Source organism: Perognathus longimembris, chromosome 14, assembly GCF_023159225.1.
Source record: "Perognathus longimembris pacificus isolate PPM17 chromosome 14, ASM2315922v1, whole genome shotgun sequence".
Taxonomy (NCBI): domain Eukaryota; kingdom Metazoa; phylum Chordata; class Mammalia; order Rodentia; family Heteromyidae; genus Perognathus; species Perognathus longimembris.
Window position 1 is genome coordinate 7055403 of NC_063174.1, and position 22005 is coordinate 7077407.

Sequence of the window (22005 nt, forward strand, 5' to 3'; positions counted from 1 at the left end):
AGCTCTACTTCTGGCTTTTTATTTTATTTTTTTTAGTTTATGGAGATAAGAGACTCATGAACTTACTTGAGACTCATGAACTTACTTGCCTGGGCTGGCTTTGAACCTGAATCTCTAGATCTCAGCTTCCTGAGTAGCTAGGATTATAGGTGTGAGCCACTGGTGCCCAGCTTAGAGAATCTTATTTGCCTGGATTTCCCAGAATTATTCTTGTTTCTTTTTTCTCCGACCCTTGCATTTTTCCTAACTTTTATAATTAATCTATTCCTATGCTTTCTTCATGTTTTCCTTTCTCATACATCCTTCCTTTATCTTCTTATGCTGCTTCTTTAGCCAATACCTCTTTTTAAAAATTGAGATTCTTTTCAGTAGTTTACTCAACATTTTCTTTTGATATTCTTCAGATATATCCGTTTTAAATTATCTAAATAGAATCACTATAATTTTCTTTCTCTGTAGAGCCTCCTGTTCATGTGTTCTGTAATAACCCACTATTACAGAATAAATGAATTAATTTATTTTTAATCTTCCCTCCACCTATTTTAGTTATTAATTAATGCAAAATAATACCTTAACCATAGTCCCATAAAGCCATAATCATTTTATTATGCTCATAGGTTCTATGGGACAAGAATTTGAACAGAGTAGCAGGAATGGTTTGGGTTTTATATGCTTTTTCTGTGGTGCTTGTAGCTTCAGCTGGGAAGACTTAAGATGGTTTAGAGCCGTGTTTATGAAGAGGCTGTGTTCTCACATGCTTGAAACTGAACTAGGATTTCTTTTGAAGGCTGAATTCAGCAAGTCTTGCTGGCTGGAGTGCTTTACATGGCTACTGCAAGTTGCATGGGCATCTCCATAGTTTAGCAGCTTCAGTGTAGTTGAACTTCTTCACTAGTGGCTCAGAGCTCCCAGAATTAGTGTCCTAGTAAGTAAACTGGAAAATATATGTATAGCCTTTTGTGACCTAGTATTGGTAATCATGTTGGATTCCTGGTTGTGATAGTTGTGTCCTAAATTCAAGGGCAGAGGACGTAGACCTCACTTCAGATGGGAGAAGCATCCTGATGTCACATTTATCTTTCATCTATTCCACTCTACTTTTATAGGTTAGTCAGTAGGCATTAATGTTTTGATTCGAGAATTATCTTGTTTTCCAAATTAATGTGAACCTAGGTAGGAATTTTTCACTTCAAAGTTTTCTATGACCTTTTTTAAAAAAATTGTTTTGTTGTAGGAAGTAGAGCTGACTCCATCTTGACTAGGGAAACATGATAGGAAATGTTGGGGGGAGTGGATTAGGTCAACCTGACCCCCAAATTTTGCTTCTGTAAGTGGCTTGCTTAACTTGTTTGTTGCTTGCTCTACCCCCTGCGTCAACCTACTACATCTGTGCTATGCTTTTACCTTTATAAGCCCAGCTTGAGGACTGTTAGCTCCCAAGTCTGCACTGTGCCCTGGCTGGTCAGCCCACTTTTCATTGTCGCAGTTTCAGCTCTGAGTCTGTGTTGCGTCCCTGGACGGTCAGTTTGCTTTTTGCTTCCCCAGTAAACCCATCTCTTTGCTTGAGACTGTCCCTGAGTGGTGGACTCTTAGAGGGACGGGGAATCTCCTCCCTTGAGCCCCATAACAGTTTAGTGCTGGTCCTGGAGCTAGAAGTTGGAGCTTGGTGATGTCCCTGAACTTTTTTGCTTAAGGCTAGCCCTCTTCCACTTGAGGCCCAGCTCCACTTGTGGCTTTTGGTGGCTAATTGGAGATAATCTCGCAGACTTCCTGCATGGGCTGGTGTTGAACTGCAGGCCTTAGATCTCAGCCTCCTGAGTAGCTAGGATTATGTGAACCATTTGTACCCAGTCTCCACGACCTTTTAACTGGCTAACTTAAGCTCTTCTACTTTGAATTAATGATTTCTTCAATTGCTTGTAGAAAATTCCCCACTGTATATAGGTTTCTGCCCAAATTACTTAGCTTAGTTTTTCAGAACTGACTCTGTTTTTTCAGTCTGCACTTGACTTTGTACCGCTCCCTGTGTTGATTGTCTTCCTTGCCACCTCCTATTGTCTTCCAGGTCTCCTGTTGGAAGTCTCTTCCTCTGTGAACCTTTCCTCATGTCTTCATGCAATATTACTTGTTCCTCTCTTGGTTCATGCTTATTTTCTGTTATTAGAATGGTGGTGACTTCTGCCAGTCCAAAGACTGCATCCCACACCATCTGTCATTGTTGCTTGGCCCCTTGTTATATAGTCCGAACACTTGCTAGTGTTATTTTTGGGGGCTTTTTGGAGTGGCTGGGTGATTGAAAACAACTTACGTTTGCTGCAAATTTCTAAAGGTTTGAACAAGTTACTGGGTTTTCTCAAATATCCATATCCAAGGAGTCATTCCCCAACCTCCCTGCCCAAGGGTTGGTTATTTCTTTTCTTTTTTTGTCTGAGATCTGGATTCGAACTCAGCACCTGTGGCTTTACCTCATTACACTTAGAGAAGCTTTAGAAAAAAAAAAAACCACCAGAGATTTAGCCTTTTTATTTGAGCAAGTAAAGCAACACCCAAAGACTTAAATGCTATTATCATATGCCAGAAAATCTAGAGTACCGGGTTATTACATTGAAAATAAGCTTTGATAAGATTAAAGACTGGAAGTATAAAAAAAAAAATCAGAATGTTATTGTTTCCGGTTGTGGCATTTTAAAGCTCTCATTTTGTCTGTGAAATATTTCACATGACAGATTTCGTTCCAGCCTGTTTGATTCTGGTCAGAAACAGTTGCAGTGTGTGAAAGGGCTGGGGGCTGCCCGGCGTGCTGCAATGGGTCAGTGAGCGCTCCCATGAAAGAGGAAACACTTTTAAAGAGCCTTTATATATTGTGGGCATAATAAGACAAAATAATTGTAAGCTTGAATCTGTCACCATGTTCTTGCTTCCTCCTTCATCTCTCAAATGCTTTGCCAAATCAACCACATCAACCAGTTTTTACAGAAAATAGATTTCTGTTTTGAATTGTTCTCTTAGCTGTTAGTCTTAAGAAGCCTCCTCAGAAAATCTCTCTTTTCTCTTGTTTTCCAAAAGGACATAAGTCTTCTTTGTACTGTTGTAAGAATCTTACATGGATGCTTAAGAGAGCAGGCAGCATGTTCTACTTCAGTGAATGGTAAAGTACAATCACCTAGTTTTCTGCCGAACTGAAGGAAGAACTTTATCCTACAGTTTTAAAGGATGATTTCATTACTGTCAGAACAGATAACAAGCTGAGATTTTCTAAGAGCAATAAATGATAAATTGGATTACTGCCTGTGGTTCCTAAACAATATACCATTCTTGAATTAAGGGAGGAAAGTGATGTTGTGGTGTAAGCAGTCTAGATTCCCTGCTTGGAGATAAGTTTGCCCTCTCTCTGTCTCTGTCTCTGTCTCCGTCTCCATCTCCATCTCCATCTCCATCTCCATCTCCGTCTCTGTCTGTCTGTTTATCTCCAGACCCTCTCAGTTTTTCCCATCAGTGAAACAGAAGGCATCAGGCTCCTCCAAACCCTGGAACATATTTATCCTCCAATTTGTACTGGAATGTTATCTAGGGTGAGATGGGCTGGTTCTTTGTCAGTCAGCATGGAAACTGATTAAGGTGCTAGTCTTGTTCTTTGTGCTATTTAGAGTGACTTAAGTAAAAAATGACCAACATAGCTAATCTTATTCTTTATACATGTATCTTTTTCTTTAAAAATGATTAAAATACCACTTATTTATGGGAGAATAGGGTGTCTGTATTATGCTTTTACTAGGCTATTTAAACATTCTATTCAGCTTGAGAGTATCCTGGCCAAGAAACATTAGTGGAAATTATTCTAGATAGGCATAATTCCATTGATTTGTGACTTGGATTGTTGGCTTGATTGTGCTTGTTTATGAAACAGTATAACAAATACTCAATTTCCATTCACTTAACTAGTGATAGAGGAACTTGTTATAAACATTAAGGAATGACTTTTATTTTTTCATATTATTGCCAAATAAAATGTGAGCTAAATGATGATATCAGTCATAGAAGTTGAATGCTTTGTAAGCAGTTAAGGCAATTAAATATTCAGATGTTATCGATATCTAATAACACTTTTCCCAAATGACTTCTGCAGCTCCAGTAGGGAAGGATTTATACTTACCTTTACAAGTTTTTCCCATTTCCATAGTGGGAACCTCGTGTACAGAGGAGGATGCTGTGAGTTATGTGGGAGAGTTATTTGATGCTGATAAATGAATTTTAAAAATTAATGTTAAACATTGAAGTGAGGCTCAAAGTGGTAGAAGAACCACCACAACTGCATTAGGAAAGATTTATTCTAGCAAGACCATGTGGTGTAAACCAACTGAACAACTCATGGGGGAGAGGGAAAGGGGGAGGTGGGAGGGGGGAATGAGGGAGGAGGTAACAGTACAAGAAATGTATCCAAGGCCTAAGGTATGAAACTGTAACCTCTCTGTACATCACTTTGACAATAAATAAGAAAATTTTTTTTAAAAAAAGATTTATTCTATTTTTGAGGCCTGACTTTGACTGAAAGCTCATAATGGGAACTTGGATGACTAAGGCTTTCTCTTGGTTGTTAATTGTGTACATATATTTAAGAAATTTTCTGAGTACTTAGCATGTACACTTTTCTGGATCCTGGAAATATAGTGGTAAAAGTGGAAGAGGCATAATAAATACACATTTTTAGATTGTAATAAAATTATGGAAACTAGTAAGGTAGTGAAAAAGAAATAAAAAGTGATGAGAGGTACTCTTCTTGGTAAGGTTGTCTGAGATGGCATCTCTGAAGATATCACATTAGAGTAGATAGCTGAATGAACTAAGAAACTGGCTACTGGAAGAACAAAAGCGCTGAGTCAACTTATATTTCCTGAAGAATAGGGGGAAATGTCAGTATGACTACAGTTGATTAAAGGAGAGGCTGCCAGGTGCTTCATCATGTATAGCCTTGGAAGTTTTGGAAACTTGGACTTTCTTCCCTTCCCTTTCCTTTCCCTCCCCTCCCTCCCTCCCTCCCTCCCTCCCTCCCTCCCTCCCTCCCTCCCTCCCTCCCTCCCTCCCTCCTTCCCTCCCTCCCTCCTTCTTTCTTTCCTTCCTTCCATTTAACATGGTGAAACTTTGGCCAGAGTGGTGACACGATCTAATTTTCTTGTTGAAAGGATCTCTCCTAAATATAGAGAATAAACTGAGGAACTAAGAATGAGAACAGGGCTGCTGGGGATATGGCCTAGTGGCAAGAGTGCTTGCCTCTTATGCATGAAGCCCTCGGTTCCCCAGCACCACATATACAGAAAATGGCCAGAAGGGGCGCTGTGGCTCAAGTGGCAGAGTGCTAGCCTTGAGCAAAAAGAAGCCAGGGACAGTGCTCAGGCCCTGAGCCCAAGGCCCAGGACTGGCAAAAAAAAAAAAAAAAGAATGAGAACAGGGAGACTAGCAAATACAAGGATCTAGGCTGACAGCTTGGAGTGTGGTGATAGAGATAGTGATAAGGTCTTAGGTTCTAAAATGTGTTAAAGATGAGATTTGCTGAGGAATTGACTATGGGTGGTGGGCAGGGATAGTTACTTGTTTTTTTATTTTGCTTAGTAATCTATACATAAGATTTAGCATTTTAGCTATTTGTAAACGTGCAGCTCATTGCATTAAGTATATGCATATTGTTGTGTAACCCCCAGCCCTGTCAGTTTTCAGAACTTTTTATTATCCTAAACTGAAACTTAGAATTTATTAAAGAATACATCTCTTTCTCCTTTTCCCCTGGCCTTGGTAGCCTCCAATGTCCTTTCTATGTGAATTGACTGTGAATCTCATATAATGGAATCATTGCATATTTTCCCCTGTGTCTGGCTTATTTCACTTAGCAAAATGTTTTTGATCTTTACCCAAGTTGAAATTACTGTCTTTTTAAGTTCTTGGTTTTGGTTATACCAGCTATGTAAATGATAGTGATATTGCCTGAGATGGAGAAGATTTCTGAAGGAGAGATTAGAAGTTTAAAAAAGTATGTGTATATATAAAAAAAGTTGCAAGTGTCCAGTAAACACTGAATGAATGAATATATATTGACTAAGTCAGAGCTCAAAGAGAGGTTCGGGCCTGGAGATTTAAACTTGGCTGTCATCAAAGCATAGGTATCATTTGAGGCCACAGAACTGAATAAGATGACCTTAGAAGGAAATTAGAGAATCTGGTCTTTTAGGTATTTGTACCTTTTAAGGTTGTGCTAAAAGAACATATATATTCTAAAACTAATGTTACCTTTCTAAATCTATAGCTTAAAAATGACATTTATTTAAATGTTTTAGTTGGTATAGCATGTTGGTTTTAAGCAGTTGTTTACTTGTTATTTTGTTGATCCAGTGTCCTTATTTGTTTGACTTAAAATAGTGATTAGCTTTGTTCTTTTAGAACTCCCCCAAGGTATTAAAAAAGAGGGTGTCAGGATGAATTGGATATTGATTAGAATAGTTAGAATAGATAGAATAGTTATTTCCAAAAAGTACACAAAATAGAAATTAAAGACAATTTAAGTGTTATTATAAAGATGATATGCAGAAGGGCTACAGTTACATAAGTCAGGTAAAGAGTTTATTTCTTTTGGATAATGTCACCCCTTCCATTTCTTCAAAATACAAATTTCATCATGACTAGAGACAATTTAACAGTTAATGAATGCCTGCGATAAGCTATAGGGGCTGTTTATAAGCAGAATATTTCAGTGAGCAATCCAGCTGCAACGTGGCACCTCTCCAGCAAAGGATGTTTTGGGAACAATTTGTGTATTTTTTTTAACTGCAGAAAGGCTTTTTAGATAAATTACTCTTTTCTTTTTCTCAATATTAAGTTTCAAAGGAAGGATCCGACCATTCTGGTGGGGTGAAATGGGGTTGAGAAAATATGTGGAACAAAAGGGATATTTACAGAGGCACAGGGATAGAACGGTCCTTAGATACTGGCTTGTAGGCACGTGACCAAGTACTTAAGTGGAAAATCTGAGTAGTACTTTTGTTTTTCCTTTCTTTTAGTGGGAATTGTTCAGCTTGATTAGTTCCCAATTTTGTCTTTACAATAATGACTCCATGGAACTTGTGAGTTCTAGTTTTTTTTAAAGAACTTTCTCCATTATAAGTAATACATGGTTTAAGAATCATATCTTTGTAAAAAGTAGGCAGGTAATACAAGTTGTTTCTATAATAGGGGAAAATATGAGATTGTTTTCATGTTATTGAAGGATATTATAATTAGTCAAAGAACATGGAAAATATAAGAAAGTAGAGAGCTTTACTAAATGCCATTTTTAAAGGAGGAAATTAAAATCAGGAAAGAATGGTCTCGTTTAGAAACAAGTCATATAAACGGAACTTGAGCAGTTAACATCTGCCTTTGACAAAATCTCCTGCAAGGCTTCTACTTTTCCTTATAGTCCTTGAGTGAGGGCTCTGACATTTTCATATTTGCTATGGAAATGACTGTGATAATATAAATGATGTTTCATTTTTGTATGTGATTAGATAGGGAAGATGGAAAGCAGTGGTTATATGTGTGTCTTGTGAAGCCCTGCAGGAAATATGTCACATGTGGTAGTAAATCTGGAGGTGTCAGAGAGGCTATTGCTTAGGCTCACGGATGGAGACAGACAGATAATCTCTTGATGACTATTGACTTTAGCTCTGTCAGAGTTAGGTTAACCAATTATATTACATAGCCAGCACTTGTATGATTTAGTTTGTAAAACTGAAGAACCCCAGGCAGGCAGACCCACTCTGGCCCATCATTTTTTTTTTTTTTTGGCCAGTCCTGGGCCTTGGACTCAGGGCCTGAGCACTGTCCCTGGCTTCTTCCCGCTCAAGGCTAGCACTCTGCCACCTGAGCCACAGCGCCGCTTCTGGCCGTTTTCCATATATGTGGTGCTGGGGAATTGAACCCAGGGCTTCATGTATTCAAGGCAAGCACTCTTGCCACTAGGCCGTATCCTCCGTCCCACATTATTTTTTTTTTATGATAATAGTTACTATTGCCTTGATTATCTATTTATTTATTTTTCCATGTATAGCTTCTTGTTCCCATCCTTAGAATGAAAACTCTTGGAGAGATAGGACTGTCTGTTGGAAAGGTCTGAGTATAAAGGAATATGTATGAAGGTGACAGGAGACCAATGAAGTGGCAGCTGGTGTGAGAGGGAGAGTCAGCCTTGGAGGCCATGTCAAGGAATTTGCAGTTTATATAAGGACAGTGGGCAGATTTGCGTAGAACTCACTTGCACGGAGGATTGAGGGACCTGTAGTGGACACAGGAAGCCAGTTTAATGTGTGATAATAACATAAGCAGGAGAGCATATTGATGACTTAGGCTGTGGTGTTGGCAATGGAAATGGAGAATGAGGTCACATTGGTATGTCTTGGTTATGGATAGGATCCAGAAAAAGGAGAGGAAGGGGTCAAGGGTAACTTCTATCCCAAGTTGTTTAATTATACAACAGAGTAGAAGTCATTAAGGCATATTTTTCCAAATACATTTGAAAAACACTACGCATGTTTTCTTGTTTAGTACACAGAATTGTTTGTGCAAATGTCCTCCTTTTGGTCAATATGGCAAAGCAAGATACTTGATGAATAGATGTTGTTTTACCTACTTACAAATAGTCTAATAGTTTTGCCTAAGGTTTACTAATTGTACCACCGTGCTCAACTTAGTAGATGCAGTGTGTCATATTAACTTTTTGCCCCGGCTAGCCTTGAACTGACATCCTTCTGAGTAGCAGTGTGAGCTACTCATGGTACTTATACCCACTGTAGATTTTAGCATATTCAGCATATGATTTTCTTTCCTTAGGTCATGAACTTCCACCCTTTCACCTAAAGGAAGCTGCTCTTTGGCATATGTGAATTGCCAGCAGTGCTATTCTTGTCCTTTGGGTCTGTTCTTACATAAAATAAGGGTTATTAGAATACAAGAACTCTACTACCAGTCTCATAACAAAGAAAGCTGCTGGTGACCAATGGATGGGTAGCAAAGATAGGCTGGAGAAAGAGATGTTTCATACCTGAGGAGTCAGGATGAGATGGAGTAGGATGGTGTCAGGTTTTAATTGAACTGTTCAGGAGCTGTGCAGTTTAAAACTTTTCCATTTAATATCTTTAGACCATGAGTAATTGAAACTCTAAAAAGTGAAGACATGGGGCTGGGGATATAGCCTAGTGGCAAGAGTGCCTGCCTCGGATACACGAGGCCCTAGGTTCGATTCCCCAGCACCAAATATACAGAAAACGGCCAGAAGCGGTGCTGTGGCTCAAGTGGCAGAGTGCTAGCCTTGAGCGGGAAGAAGCCAGGGACAGTGCTCAGGCCCTGAGTCCAAGGCCCAGGACTGGCCAAAAAAAAAAAAAAAAAAAAAAGTGAAGACATGGATAAGGGAGAAATAGTGTATATTTCAGTGTGTGTGTGTGTGTGTGTGTGTGTGTGCGCGCATGCGTGCGTGCGTGCGTGTGTGTGTGCGTGTGTGTCCTGGAGCTTGAACTCAGGGCCTAGGTGCTATCCCTGAGCTTTTGTGCTTAGAGCTAGCACTCTCCCACTTGAGCCATAGTTCCCACTTCTGACTTTTTGTTGGTTCATTGGAGATAAGAGTCTTGTAGATTTCCCTCCTGGGCTGACTTCAAACCTTGATACTCAGATCTCACCCTCCTGAGTAGGGTTACAGAGTAAGCCACTGATGTCTGGTTTTAATTCGTTTTAATTGCTGAATCTCATTGTATGGATAAACTATCCATAATTTCGTCAGTTGGTAGACATTTTCTTTCTACTGTTTGATTATTATGAGTTATTATATTGCTAACATTTTTATACAAGTTTTGTGTGGACATTTGATTCCATTCACTTGGCTATATGCTGACCAGTGGAGTTGCTTGGTTATGTGACAGTGCCATTTGCCTGTTTGAGAAATGGACAAACTGTTTTCCACAGTGGCTGAGCCATTTTATTTCTCTATATCTTCACTAATACTTAAATTTTGTCTTTTGGATTATTGTCATCCTTGTGGGTAGAAGTGGCGTCTCATGGCTTTGATTTGCAGTTCTCAGCAGCATTTTTATTGGACGAAGAGGAAGTGAGGTCAAAGGTGAGGACTTTCCTGGCTGGCATTGTAAGGAGCCCAAGAGATAAGAGATGAGCTGCCAAATACATGCATTTTAAGCATTTTTAAGGCCTTAAAATTCTTCTTTAGCAATTAATAATTGAAACATTTTATACTTTTAAAGTGCAATACATCTGAAGTATTCCAGAACTAATTCCTCCAAGACCCTCAATTTTTATTTTATTTTATTTTTTTTTGCCAGTCCTGGGGCTTGAACTCAGGGCCTGGGCACTGTCCCTGAGCTTCTTTTGCTCAAGGCTAGCACTTGACCACTTGAGCCACAACACCACTTCCGGCTCTTTCTGTTTATGTGGTACTGAGAAATTGAACCCAGGGCTTCATGCATGCTACGCAAGCACTGTACCACTAAGCCACATTCCCAGCCCTCATTTTTTAAAAACAGGTTTCCCTTTCCTTTAAAATGAAGTTGTCATCTTTGGCCCCTAGACAACATAACTGAGAATGTCTGAATGATTATGGACAAATACAGTTGAATAATCCAAGAATGGTGTTGTATGTGAGACTCTGTTTACCCTGGAGTAAACAAAGCCTCCAGTGGTGTGGGGAAAGCAGTTATTTGCTTGCTTATATATATGGAAGAATGTGGCAAGTGCAGCAGTTGGTGAGTACAAACAGCGTGTGTTCTTACCAGCACAGATAAATGAATCCCAGCTCTGTGAAGGCTGTGAAGAAAGCTTGCTGGTAGAGAAACAGTAGGGTTCTAGATTGAAGGATCTATGTGAACAAGTTACAGTAGCAGAAAAGTACAGGTGTTTTGGAAGAGAAGTGGCTTGTGTGGATTTGGTATGTAGTATATTGGGATACTGCAACAAGAGAACTATTGAGAGTCCCTCTAAGGATAATTTGGTGTACATGTGACATAAATGGGTGTGTAATTTTGTCTTGTGAGTCTATGTCTTAGGAAGTTTTCCACTAGTGTACAATTCGTGACAAAAATCTATGGTTTTCAAAAGTAAGATTTAGGATGCCATTGAAGAACAATCAGACAAATTTAGGTGCTGGGAGGTTATTGCACTCGCCAGAATGAGAGTTGAATTATTAAATAAGTTGATTTAAAATAGGAGGAAATCTTCAGGTTAAAGGGTTAGTTAAGAAGCATCTCAACTACATCAGGGTTTTGGGATGGTATTTCTGTGTTTCTCTTGGTTTAATCCTACAAGGTGGTTGCCTCACTGGCAAAGAGGAAGAGAAAGGGGTGTGTCTCCTTAGGGTTTTGGGGATGTTTGGTAAGAAAATTTTCATGGGCCCTCCTTAACTTCACTGGTCAGGATTGGACCATCCACATAACCAAGTTTTAGCTGCAGCTTGGCTCAACTTCATAGTGAGGTTATTAGTTGTGTATATTAAGAGGAGGAGTGGGGGCTGGGAATATGGCCTAGTGGCAAGAGTACTTTCTTCTTATACATGAAGCCCTGGGTTCAATTCCCCAGTACCACATATATAGAAAACAGTCAGAGGTGGCGCTGTGGCTCAAGTGGCAGAATGCTAGCCTTAAACAAAAAGAAGCCAGGGACAGTGCTCAGGCCCTGAGTCCAAGGCCCAGGACTGGCAAAAAAAAAAAAAAAAAAAAAAAAAAGGAGGTGTGGGTGAGGGTTAATGTTGGCCAGCACTCCACAGTAGCCACCAATCTGGATGCAGATGATAATGTCCCCTGGCTCAAGGAAGAGGTCAATTCAAGAGACAGAATAATTCTAAGAGAGCTTAAAGATGACTCCCAGCTATGGTGGTGAAAAGATGGTGATTTCATTTACCAAAATGAATTTCCCAATCTGGAATGGATTATATCCTCACTCTTATTGAGTTTTGTACTTGAATCTAATGCTTAATGGCATGGACTTTTTAATCCCACTTTGAAGTCAGTAAACCCACTGGAAAATGGGAGAGGTATTTGGAGCTAGGACAGAGGTTTTAAAATACTATTCCTAGGACTAGAGCCGTCTTGCTACATTAGAATCACCTGGGAGCTTGCTGACTAAATCAGAATCTCTGGGAACTGGTATTTCTAGGTCTGAGATTTGACCATCAATTTTGCTAATAATCCCCCCAAGTGGTTCTGATCCACACAGCTACTATCTGGACTGGGCACCTTGGGTAGGAAAAGCATGGCTTTGGATGCAGCTCTGATTTCCCATCTCCTCACTTATTAACTATATGAACTTGGGCAAGGCACTTGATCTCTCAGCTCAGGTTTATCATCTGTAGAAATGTGTAATAATAAAAATAATAGCTACTTTATAGAGCTTTGATGATATTATACATGTAATAAAATGCCTGGTACTAGTAGTAAGACTTGAGTAGCTGTTATTATCATATATGTCAGCCTGTATTAAGTATTGGGCATATGATTTAGCATAGAGACATAGGTTTCTTTTTTTGAACACTTGTTTTTTCCAGATGAATCTTTTTTTTTGAATAAAAAATATCCATATATTAGTTATTTGGGGGAGGGGAGATTTCACTGTTACATTTCCACTCATGTGTTCAGTGTATTTAAATTAGCCTCACTCTCTCTCTCTCTCTGACTTCCTTGCCCTCTTCCTAAAACAATTTCAACAGTCTCTTTGTTCTAATTTCCAGCGCTGCAATCTACTTTCCATAATAATCCTGATTTACCCTCCTTGCCGCCTTACCACAAGTACCTCCATTCCACAACAGAGCCTGAGAAACTAAAACTCTATATAACTAAAACAAAAAGAAAATAAGAAAGCAGAATATAGTAAATTGCTCTTTTTGCTTGGTATCTATTGTAAGCAATAGCTGATTTCCTTTTGGTCCAGCCAGATGTCTTCTAGGTTTGAGCATATGATCCTTCATTTTCTTAACTGCATTTTTGGCTATATCTGTTCTGTGTAATCTGTATAAACTTATACCTTAAAATCTTAAACTCTAAATATAATTTCTGTGAAATATGTTACTTATTATTCTATAGTAGCTTTTTTTAAAACTCTGATCTCATATAAAACCTTGAACTAGACATAGTACTTACTCTTTAAACAAGCTAAAATAAAACTCCCAGACACTATCAATTCATATAAAAACACTAAGTGCACATTAAGGATCATTTTGTTATTCTCAAAGTTTATGTCATGTAGTTGCCTGGTTAATAATTAGGATGTTATTTTGGATGGCCATTTTGTGTAGTAAATAACTACTTGCTGAGATTGAATGGTTATTTTTTCAGTCCTTTAGAAGGAGGGAGAGAAATACTCAGAGTATTAACTTTCTGTTAGATTTGTTACGATTCTTTGGACAGAACCATCGTGGAGTCACGGTTACCTGCAGACTGACAGCATCCTGTCTGAGCTCCCAGCACATGTACAGCTAGCTGTCTGTCTCTTGGCAGTTTGTAATCTTTCCATTCCCTAGTTTCTTCATTGGAGGTTATTTTATGTGGTCTTCATAGTATTGTGTTAGGATTAAATAAATTATCATACACTGTTTAGGGGTTGTTTATATGTAGAGAAACTCTGAAGCTCTCTCTCTCTCTCATTCTTTTTTTGCCCTGAAAATGGCATTGTAATTTTTTAAATATGAGGATATTTTCTTTATTTTACAAGTAAGAAGACTGAGGCTTGAGTGATACAAGTTTTTTTTTTTTTATGCTTCCATTATGCCTTCAACATGTTGTTTTAAAAAGTCCTGAAAATAGCCAGTTTGGTGACTTGTATGGTATTAAGTAACATTGATTTTCCTTTATAAAAATAGTTTCACTTTGAGTAGGTACTATTTTTTAAAAAGCTACTAGTGTCCCTTAATTTAAAATATTACATCAGGCCAGGTGTGGTGTTTTGTGCATATAATACCAACTACTTAGGAAGCAGAGATTGGGAAGTTCTCAATTCAAGGCCAGCTCAGGCCAAAAAGTTACTGAGATCTCATTTTAATAAACAGGCCAGTCACAGTGGTTCATATCTATAAACCCAGCTATGTGAGAGGCGTAGGTAGGGTTACTGTAGTCTGAGACAACTCCTAGAAAAAAATGTGAGAATTTATCTGAAAAGTATCTAAAGGTTTTTCTAAAAAGGGTGGTAAAGCATCTACCTAGCAAGTGGTAAGCTCTGAGTTCAAACCCAATTGGATTTGCATTTTTCAAAATTACATATATGTCCTGGTAGTAAGTATTGAACGCAGGGCCTGTGCCCTTGCTTGGCTGTTTTTCTCAAGGCTGGTGCTTTACCACTTAAACCACATCTCTAGTTCCTAAACAAATACTGTAAGCTGGGCACTAGAGGCTCACTCCTGTAATACTAGCTAATAAGGAGGTCGAGATCTGAGGTTTACTGAAACCAGCCCAGGTAGAAAAGTTTGCTAGACTCAGTTTCCAAAATAATTGTCAAAAAGCAGGGCTGGAAGTGTGTCTCAAGTGGTAGAATGCCAGCTGTCAACAAAAAGCAGAGTGAGAGTGTAAAGCACTGAATTCAAGCCCTAGTATCATCACAAAATACAGAATAAAACAAAGCAAAACAAGAACATTTACTATATAATGCCATGGCAATTTAATTGCAGTTAATTGTCTAATTGTAATTTACCTGGGCTTAGGTGTTGAGATTTTTATATCGCCCGATAAATTTATAAGTCATAATTGTAATAGTGGCTTAGCAGCTTTGTGTAGCTTTTGAGCTTTGTTTTTTATTTGATATAGTTGTGTAGTTATGTATATATTTGGATTCAGTAAAGTGTTTATTTTATTCCTGAATAGATGCAATCTGTGTTTAAGTAGATTATTAAACTCTCACGGTTCTTATATTTTATAGAAAATAAGTAATTATGCTCATTGAAAGCCACTAATGTATTAATAATATTGTTGTGACATATGTGTATCTATCTGTATCTTCTATAATAGTCTGTGCACTGAATAAGGAACTTGGAGTCAAATATAAGATTTTTAAGATGGTACCAGTGGCTGCTCTCTGTAATCCTAGCTACTTAGGAATCTGGATTATTGTTTGGATTACAGCTGGATTATTTAGGATTGCAGTTTGAAGCCAGCCCAGGCAGGAAAGCCCATGAGATGTATCTCTAATGAACCAGCAAAAAGCTGGAATTGGAGCTGTGACTCAAGTGGTAGAGTAACAAAGCTCAAGGTCAGCACCCAGTCCTGAGTTCAAGCCCCATAACCAGCACTTAAAAACAAGATTTTTTAAAAAGTTGAAAAAGTATATTGTAGAAGAATGAAGCATTAAACTAGACCATAAAGCCAACTTTCTATTAGAAATTCTTTTTTTTTACTTACTCCTTTGCTCCATCAGGACATAGATTAATACACTATACTCTGCTAATACAAAAAAATAATGTATTCTGATAATCTCTAGATAGCAAACAACAGCAACAACAAAAAGCCAGCAAGTTGCTTCCCCTTCCTCCATGTTATTTTTATGGTTTTAAGTGGAAAGTATTATGTTCCATAGGCTTTGTTTGAGATTTGCAATTAGAATCTGTAGCAATTTTGTTTTGAATAGCTCTAAAGATGCTGTTGGCTGGATGTTTCCTCCTCTGAACCATTGACCTGCCTTAAATTTCTCATGGTAAAGTGCAGCTTGTTGCGGTAATTCATTCTTTCATTTGGTTCAAGGAAGTTGCTGAATTTGCATCTGAGTTGAGTAAGAGAACAGATACCCTAATTTTACATTTAATATTTATCCCTAGGTTTTTTCATTAATTACATGTAGGTAGCAAAATTATTACCCAACCTTTGAGTTTCATTATCTGATGATAATGAGAATTGATCCAGAACTTTCTCATAAAATAAATTTTCTTTTTTACATTAATTAAAATTATTTTTAAATTTATTTTTATTGTGAAGGTGATATACAGAGAGGTTACAGTTCCACAAGTCAGTTACTGACTACATTTCTTTTTGAACAGTGTCACCTCTTCCCTCATTTTCTCCCAATCTTTTCCCTCTCAACCCCCTGCTCCTCTAAGTTGTGTATGTACATATGGAGTATAACTGCTGAATTAGTTCACCCTTTCTTTCACTATTTCTTGTACTTCCCCTTACCCGCCCCCAGATAAACTTACATACAAGACAAAAAGTACAGAAATAAAAAACAGTGACAAAAGAGGAAAAACAAAACCAAACCAAAACAAAAAAAAATCACAAGAACTAAAATAAAAACACTCTTGTTTCCAGTTTCCCTCATTTGCAGTAATTAGAAATCTACAAGTAAACACAATGAATGTGATAAAAGACAAAATTACACTTGGACATGGTAAATTATTCAGAATTCAAATTTTTCTTTTTAAAATAATTCTTTCTCCCTAATTTGGCCCTCACTGTTGTTCCTTTCTCCACCCCCCCATCCCATTTTGTTTCCTCCTCCCATGTCCCTGGGGATGAAGGAGTGCCTTATTCCCTGATGTGGCAGTGTTGGGATGGCTAGGCAGCGGAGGAGGGTAGAGCAGATGGAGCCCTGGAATTCTGAACCCTCTGCTGGGCTGCTGTGGTTTTTGTCTGGAGGGTGGAGCTGATGTTCTGACCATGCCTATTTATGTCTTCTTTGCAAGATATGCCATCAGAATTATAAATACTGTCCTCTGCTTTGCAGTTTAGAGAAGGACATTTCTAAGGAATAGGTGTTGGCTTTTAAGCACCTGCACTTTTATAGTACTTTATCTTTTTTGGGGAAAGTTTCTTTAGTTACTTTTCTAGGTTCCCAGGCTTAGATTCTGGCAACAAAAAGACCAGTTGGTGTGGCAAGTAAGATGACTGTTATTTTTAGGGCTTAGTGTCTATAAGAATCTTTTTTTCCCCCTGCATTTTTGTAAGCATTACCATGGTGATAAAAAGCTTTGTAACTTTCTATGCATTTGAAGACTTTACTCACCAACTGCATTAAAAACACTTGTACAGTCTAAGGATTGAAGGATTTTCTTAATCGTAAATATTTTACCACTAATTTATTTTTCTGTTACTTAGTAAATAAAAATGTGGGGCTGAAGACAGTTTCTTCTTGTTGAAGATGTTGCTTGATCTGCTCTGAAAAGGAGAACAAAACAAACTAAAACAAAACCTTTACAGCTCTTTTATAGTTAAAATCCTGTGGTACTTAATCTTGCTGGTGAGCAGATTTAAAAATTCTTCTTTATTATGGCCTTTTTGTGCCACAGCGTGTCCCTGGTTTTCAAAAGTTGTAGACCCTGTGGTATTTTTAGTGATTATTCCTTTGAATTTGGCTGAAATTATAGAAAATTATAAATGGAGCATTCTTAACTAAATACAATTACTTTGGGATGAAGGGTTCATAAAACTTAGCTAAACACTTAGATGCATATATTTATTTAGAACTATCTCCTTATTTTACTATAGCATAAAGTTATCTGTTTAAAAGACTGTTCAGGTACTTAAATAGAAATCTATTAAAATGATGAAGTAAATTATGAAGGACAAATGAAGTGTATATGATATACCTTTTGAATATGATTGAATTTAGGCTTGAACATCTATTTAAGCTTATTTTTATAGAAATAATTATAGGGCTAAGACTTGCCCTAGTGGGAGTATACCATTATCAAGCAGAAAAGTTAAGGGCAGTGGCCAGGGCCCTGAGTCAAGTCCTAATACTGGCACCAAAAAATTACTTTTGTACCTGGAAATAGGTAGCTAAGAACCATGGAAGATAAGAGTTTTTCAGTTTTTAAAACTTTTTCTGGGGCTAGGAATGTGGCTTAGTGGTAGAGTGCTTGCCTAGGATGCATGAATCCCTGGGTTCAATTCCTTAGCACCACATAAACAGAAAAGGCCAGAAGTGGTGCTGTGGCTCAAGTGGTGGAGTGCTAGCCTTGAGCAAAAAGAAGCCAGGGACAGTGCTCAGGCCCTGAGTCCCAAGCCCCAGGACTGGCAAAAAAAAAAACCAAAACAACAAACACACACACACACACACACACACACACACACACAAAAGAGAACTTTTTCTGAGAGCTTGAGTTTTATTTTTGTGAGGTGGATGAAGTTGAGTAAGAGGAAAGTTGTAAAATAGGCACCATGAGAATCCCATTTACTTGGTGATGAGAAACAAATAAACTGATTTAGGGGGAGAGAGAAAAAAGTGATCCTTGGGATTAATGAATTTTGTTCTTTGTTCCTTGGCTAAGCTTTTGAATAACTGGCAGCTAGCAGAGACCAGTAAGGATCTTCTGCCCTTTGACAGCTGGGCGGTCATCAAAGAGAATGGTCTTTAGCTGTTTTTGAGTCCCACAGAAGACTTTGGATATTTAACCCTGACTTATATTTATGAGGCTGTCTCTATTGTTTGCTAGTAACCCTTGTTAGCCCTTCTATCTTTTATGTCAGATTTCCATCAGAATTTCGCAACTGCTTTATTATGGAATTGTTTGCCTGGTCATTTAAAATTTCCCTTTCTTTGGTGTGCTAGACAGAATGTTCCATTCTTTTTGGTTTTGTTTGCTGTAGCAAATCAGTATTTTAACTTTATTTTCGTATTATTTCTTAATTTTCAAAATTATATGTAGGACCAGGCATAGTGGCTCACATCTTTCATTCCAGCTACTCAGGAGGTGGAGATCAGGAGGATTACAGTTCAAGGCCAGCCTGGACCAGGTGACACCTGACATCAACCACTAAGCCAAGTGTGGTGATATACCTGTAATCCTAGTTACCAGGAGGTATAAGTGAAAAGATTGTGGTCTTAGACTAGCCAAGGCAAAACATTAGCAAGATCTTATCCAAAAAACTAAAGCAGAAAGGATTGAGGAGAGTCCTCAGGTGTCAGAATACCTGCCTACTGAATGTAAGGCCCTGATTAAAACAAACAAAGACCAAATAAAAACAAAACAACTCCTGCCCTCCCATCTTAATACCATAAAAAAAAGAGGAAAAAGAAAATCATGCTTAGGCAAAAAAGATCTTGGTCTTCTTGAGACTGAGGGAGACATGAACTACGTACGATGTGTAAAACATATGGGGTAGATTTTTCTAGTCAACTATCTGTAAGATAATTGTGGATCAAAAAGTGTTTTAAACAATTTATGCTTTTACTTACTATTACTTTGAAGGTTAGGTTAGGATTTTTCTTATAGATATTCTTTTTGTAGTCGTACCAGTTGCCAGTACAGCTCATCTTTGATGACCAGTGCGAATAATCCTGTGGTGAATTGTTTCTTTACAGACAAAAACCATTGGTTTGTTAGATGCAGATGTGTATGGTCCTTCAATTCCAAAAATGATGAATCTGAAAGGAAACCCAGAATTATCACAAAGTAAGTAAAGAACAGACCAATAGTAACATAATAATTGTTCTTTTATTTAGTACTTCTTAGCATTGTGCCTTGTGTCCTTTATATACCATGTAGTAGTACATAGGTTTGAACTTCAACTGTCACTTCTGAATGACTGTAGTTTGGAGAAAATTGTTAAACTTCTTTGTGCTTTCCCCCTCTATAGGGGGAAAACCCTACAGTAACAGGGTTACAGTTGCTCTGAGGATTAATAAAACATTTAGCAGAATTCCTGACCAAGTGATACAAATTGTTAGGTATTTATATTTGTCAGTTTACATTTACCATGTGGATATATGGAAATTTTTATACCTCTCTGTGTGTGTTTGTGTGTGTGTGTGTGTGTGTGTGAGAGAGAGAGAGAGAGAGAGAGAGACAGAGAGACACAGAGAGAGGCAGAGACAGAGAGAGAGAGAGAGACAGAGAGAGCGGAGGGCATGTATGCCAGGTCCTGGGGCTTAAGTTCAGGGTCTGGGTGCTGTCCCTGAGCTTTTTTGGCTCAAGGATAATACTCTACCACTTGAGATATAGCTCTACCTCTGGCTTTTTGTTGGTTGGATTCTCATGGACTTTCCTCTGTGGACTGGCTTTGAACTGCCATCTTCAGGTCTCAGCCTCTTGAATACCTAAAATTACAGGCATGAGCCACTGGAACCCTGCTATACATGTTTTTTTTTTTTTTTTTTAAAGATGTAAAAATACTGTGTCAAGTTGTGCATCAGTGGCTCATACCTATAATCCTAGCTACTCAGGAGGTTGAGATTTGAGGATCGCAGTTCAAAGCCAGCCTGGGCAGGAAGACTTTTATCTTCAATTAACTACCAAAAAGCTGGAAATGGCACTGTGGCTCAAAGTAGTAGAGCATTGGCCTTGAGCACAGACACTCAGCAACAATGCTCAGGCCATGAATTTAAGTCCCAGGACCCAAACAAAAATAATATTTTGTCAGATTTTTAAGAAGTATTTTTAAAACTCCAAAATACTGGTTTTTCTTCCTGTCTTTTTAGTGTCATCAATAGAAAGATTAAATATTTTGAGTAAATATTTAATATTTACTATGCTTACTACATTTCATGTAAAGCTATCAAATAGGAACTTTTCAGTCTAAGCCTATTCTGTGATAAAAATGAATGGAAATAACTGGAAATTTTTCTTGAAAATGGTTTTATGTGAAATTTGTTCTATGAAATTGATTTCTACTTACAATAAAAGTATAAAATTTAATGCTTTTGCTTCTTAATAAGATTTTTATTTTCTAAAAGACAACTATATTCTGTAGATATTGGTTGGATTATCTATGTTGTTATTTAAAAATTTTCTCAGACATTGTATACTATTTTGGCCAAAATTGTTGGAGTCATTATTTTTTTTTTTTTTTTTTTTTTTTTTTTTTTTTTTTTGGCCAGTCCTGGGCCTTGGACTCAGGGCCTGAGCACTGTCCCTGGCTTCTTCCTGCTCAAGGCTAGCACTCTGCCACTTGAGCCACAGCGCCGCTTCTGGCCGTTTTCTGTATATGTGGTGCTGGGGAATCGAACCTAGGGCCTCGTGTATCCGAGGCAGGCACTCTTGCCACTAGGCTATATCCCCAGCCCGGAGTCATTATTTTTTAAAACTAATTAATCAATTATTATTATTATTATTTTTGTTCATTGTGGGGTTTGTACTCAGGGTCTGGGCACAGTTCCTGAGCGCTAGCACTCTACCACTGAGCCCCAGCTCCAATTCCAGTTTTTTAGTGATTCATTGGAAATAAGAGTCTTATGGACTTTCCTGCTGGGGCAAGTGGCTTTAAACTGTGATCCTCAGATCTCAGCTTCCTGAGTAGCTAGGATTACAGACATGAGCCACTGTAATGGGGCCCCCCCAAGGGAGGGGCCCACAATATAATGGAGTCCAAGGGGTGTGGGAAAATCCCCCATCCCTCCCAGAGCCCACTGCTCAGAGATAGTCTCAAGTAAAAGGGTGGATTTATTGGAGAAGCAAAAAGTATACTGACTGGCCAGGGTCGCGGCTCAGGCTTGGGAGCTGGAACCACTCCCCTGGCCACGCTCGGGGTTGGGTTATAAAGGCAAACACCACATGGTCAAGCCTGCCACACTCAGGTGGCCCATGAGGTTACAACACTTACAGAGCATGCCGGGTCACATGCAGGTGGCCAATGGGGTTACAGTCTGCATCATAGCAACTGTTTGAACCAACCTATCACTTTAGTTAGACTTGGCGCATGGATTTGGCAGGCTCACATGATGCAGGCGGATGCGCCTACTCAGGGGAGGGCACAGGTTTAACCTTGAGCATTCTACAACTCAGGTGATCAGCAGTTTACACAATCTTATCACAGCCAAGGGGACTTCCCTGGATAGGGCGGGGGAGATCTTAGTGAAGATGGAGTTGGCCTCTGCTCTCTTTCACTAATCTGAGATGGAGTCAATCTGACACCCCTCAACAGCCAATGATGGCACTGGCCAGATCTGACCTCCATATTATACCACCAGCACCCAGCTTGGAGTCTTTGTAATAGGTTTGAATAATTCTTTTTAAGGACCAAAAAAATCTCCATAACAGTTTGAAGAAAATTTGAAAATTTAATGTTGCTAAAA

At 38.5% G+C, this 22005-nt stretch overlaps 1 protein-coding gene across 3 annotated transcripts in view; it reads left to right on the forward strand.

The window, feature by feature from the left end:
- The window catches only part of Nubpl (NUBP iron-sulfur cluster assembly factor, mitochondrial), a 152746-nt gene that overhangs the window by 11981 nt on the left and 118760 nt on the right, over positions 1 to 22005 (forward strand). For all 3 annotated transcript variants that reach the window (XM_048361850.1, XM_048361851.1, XM_048361852.1), the window contains one exon: positions 19297 to 19387. In XM_048361850.1, coding sequence (XP_048217807.1) covers positions 19297 to 19387 — 91 coding nt within the window. The remainder of the gene's footprint in view (positions 1 to 19296; positions 19388 to 22005) is intronic.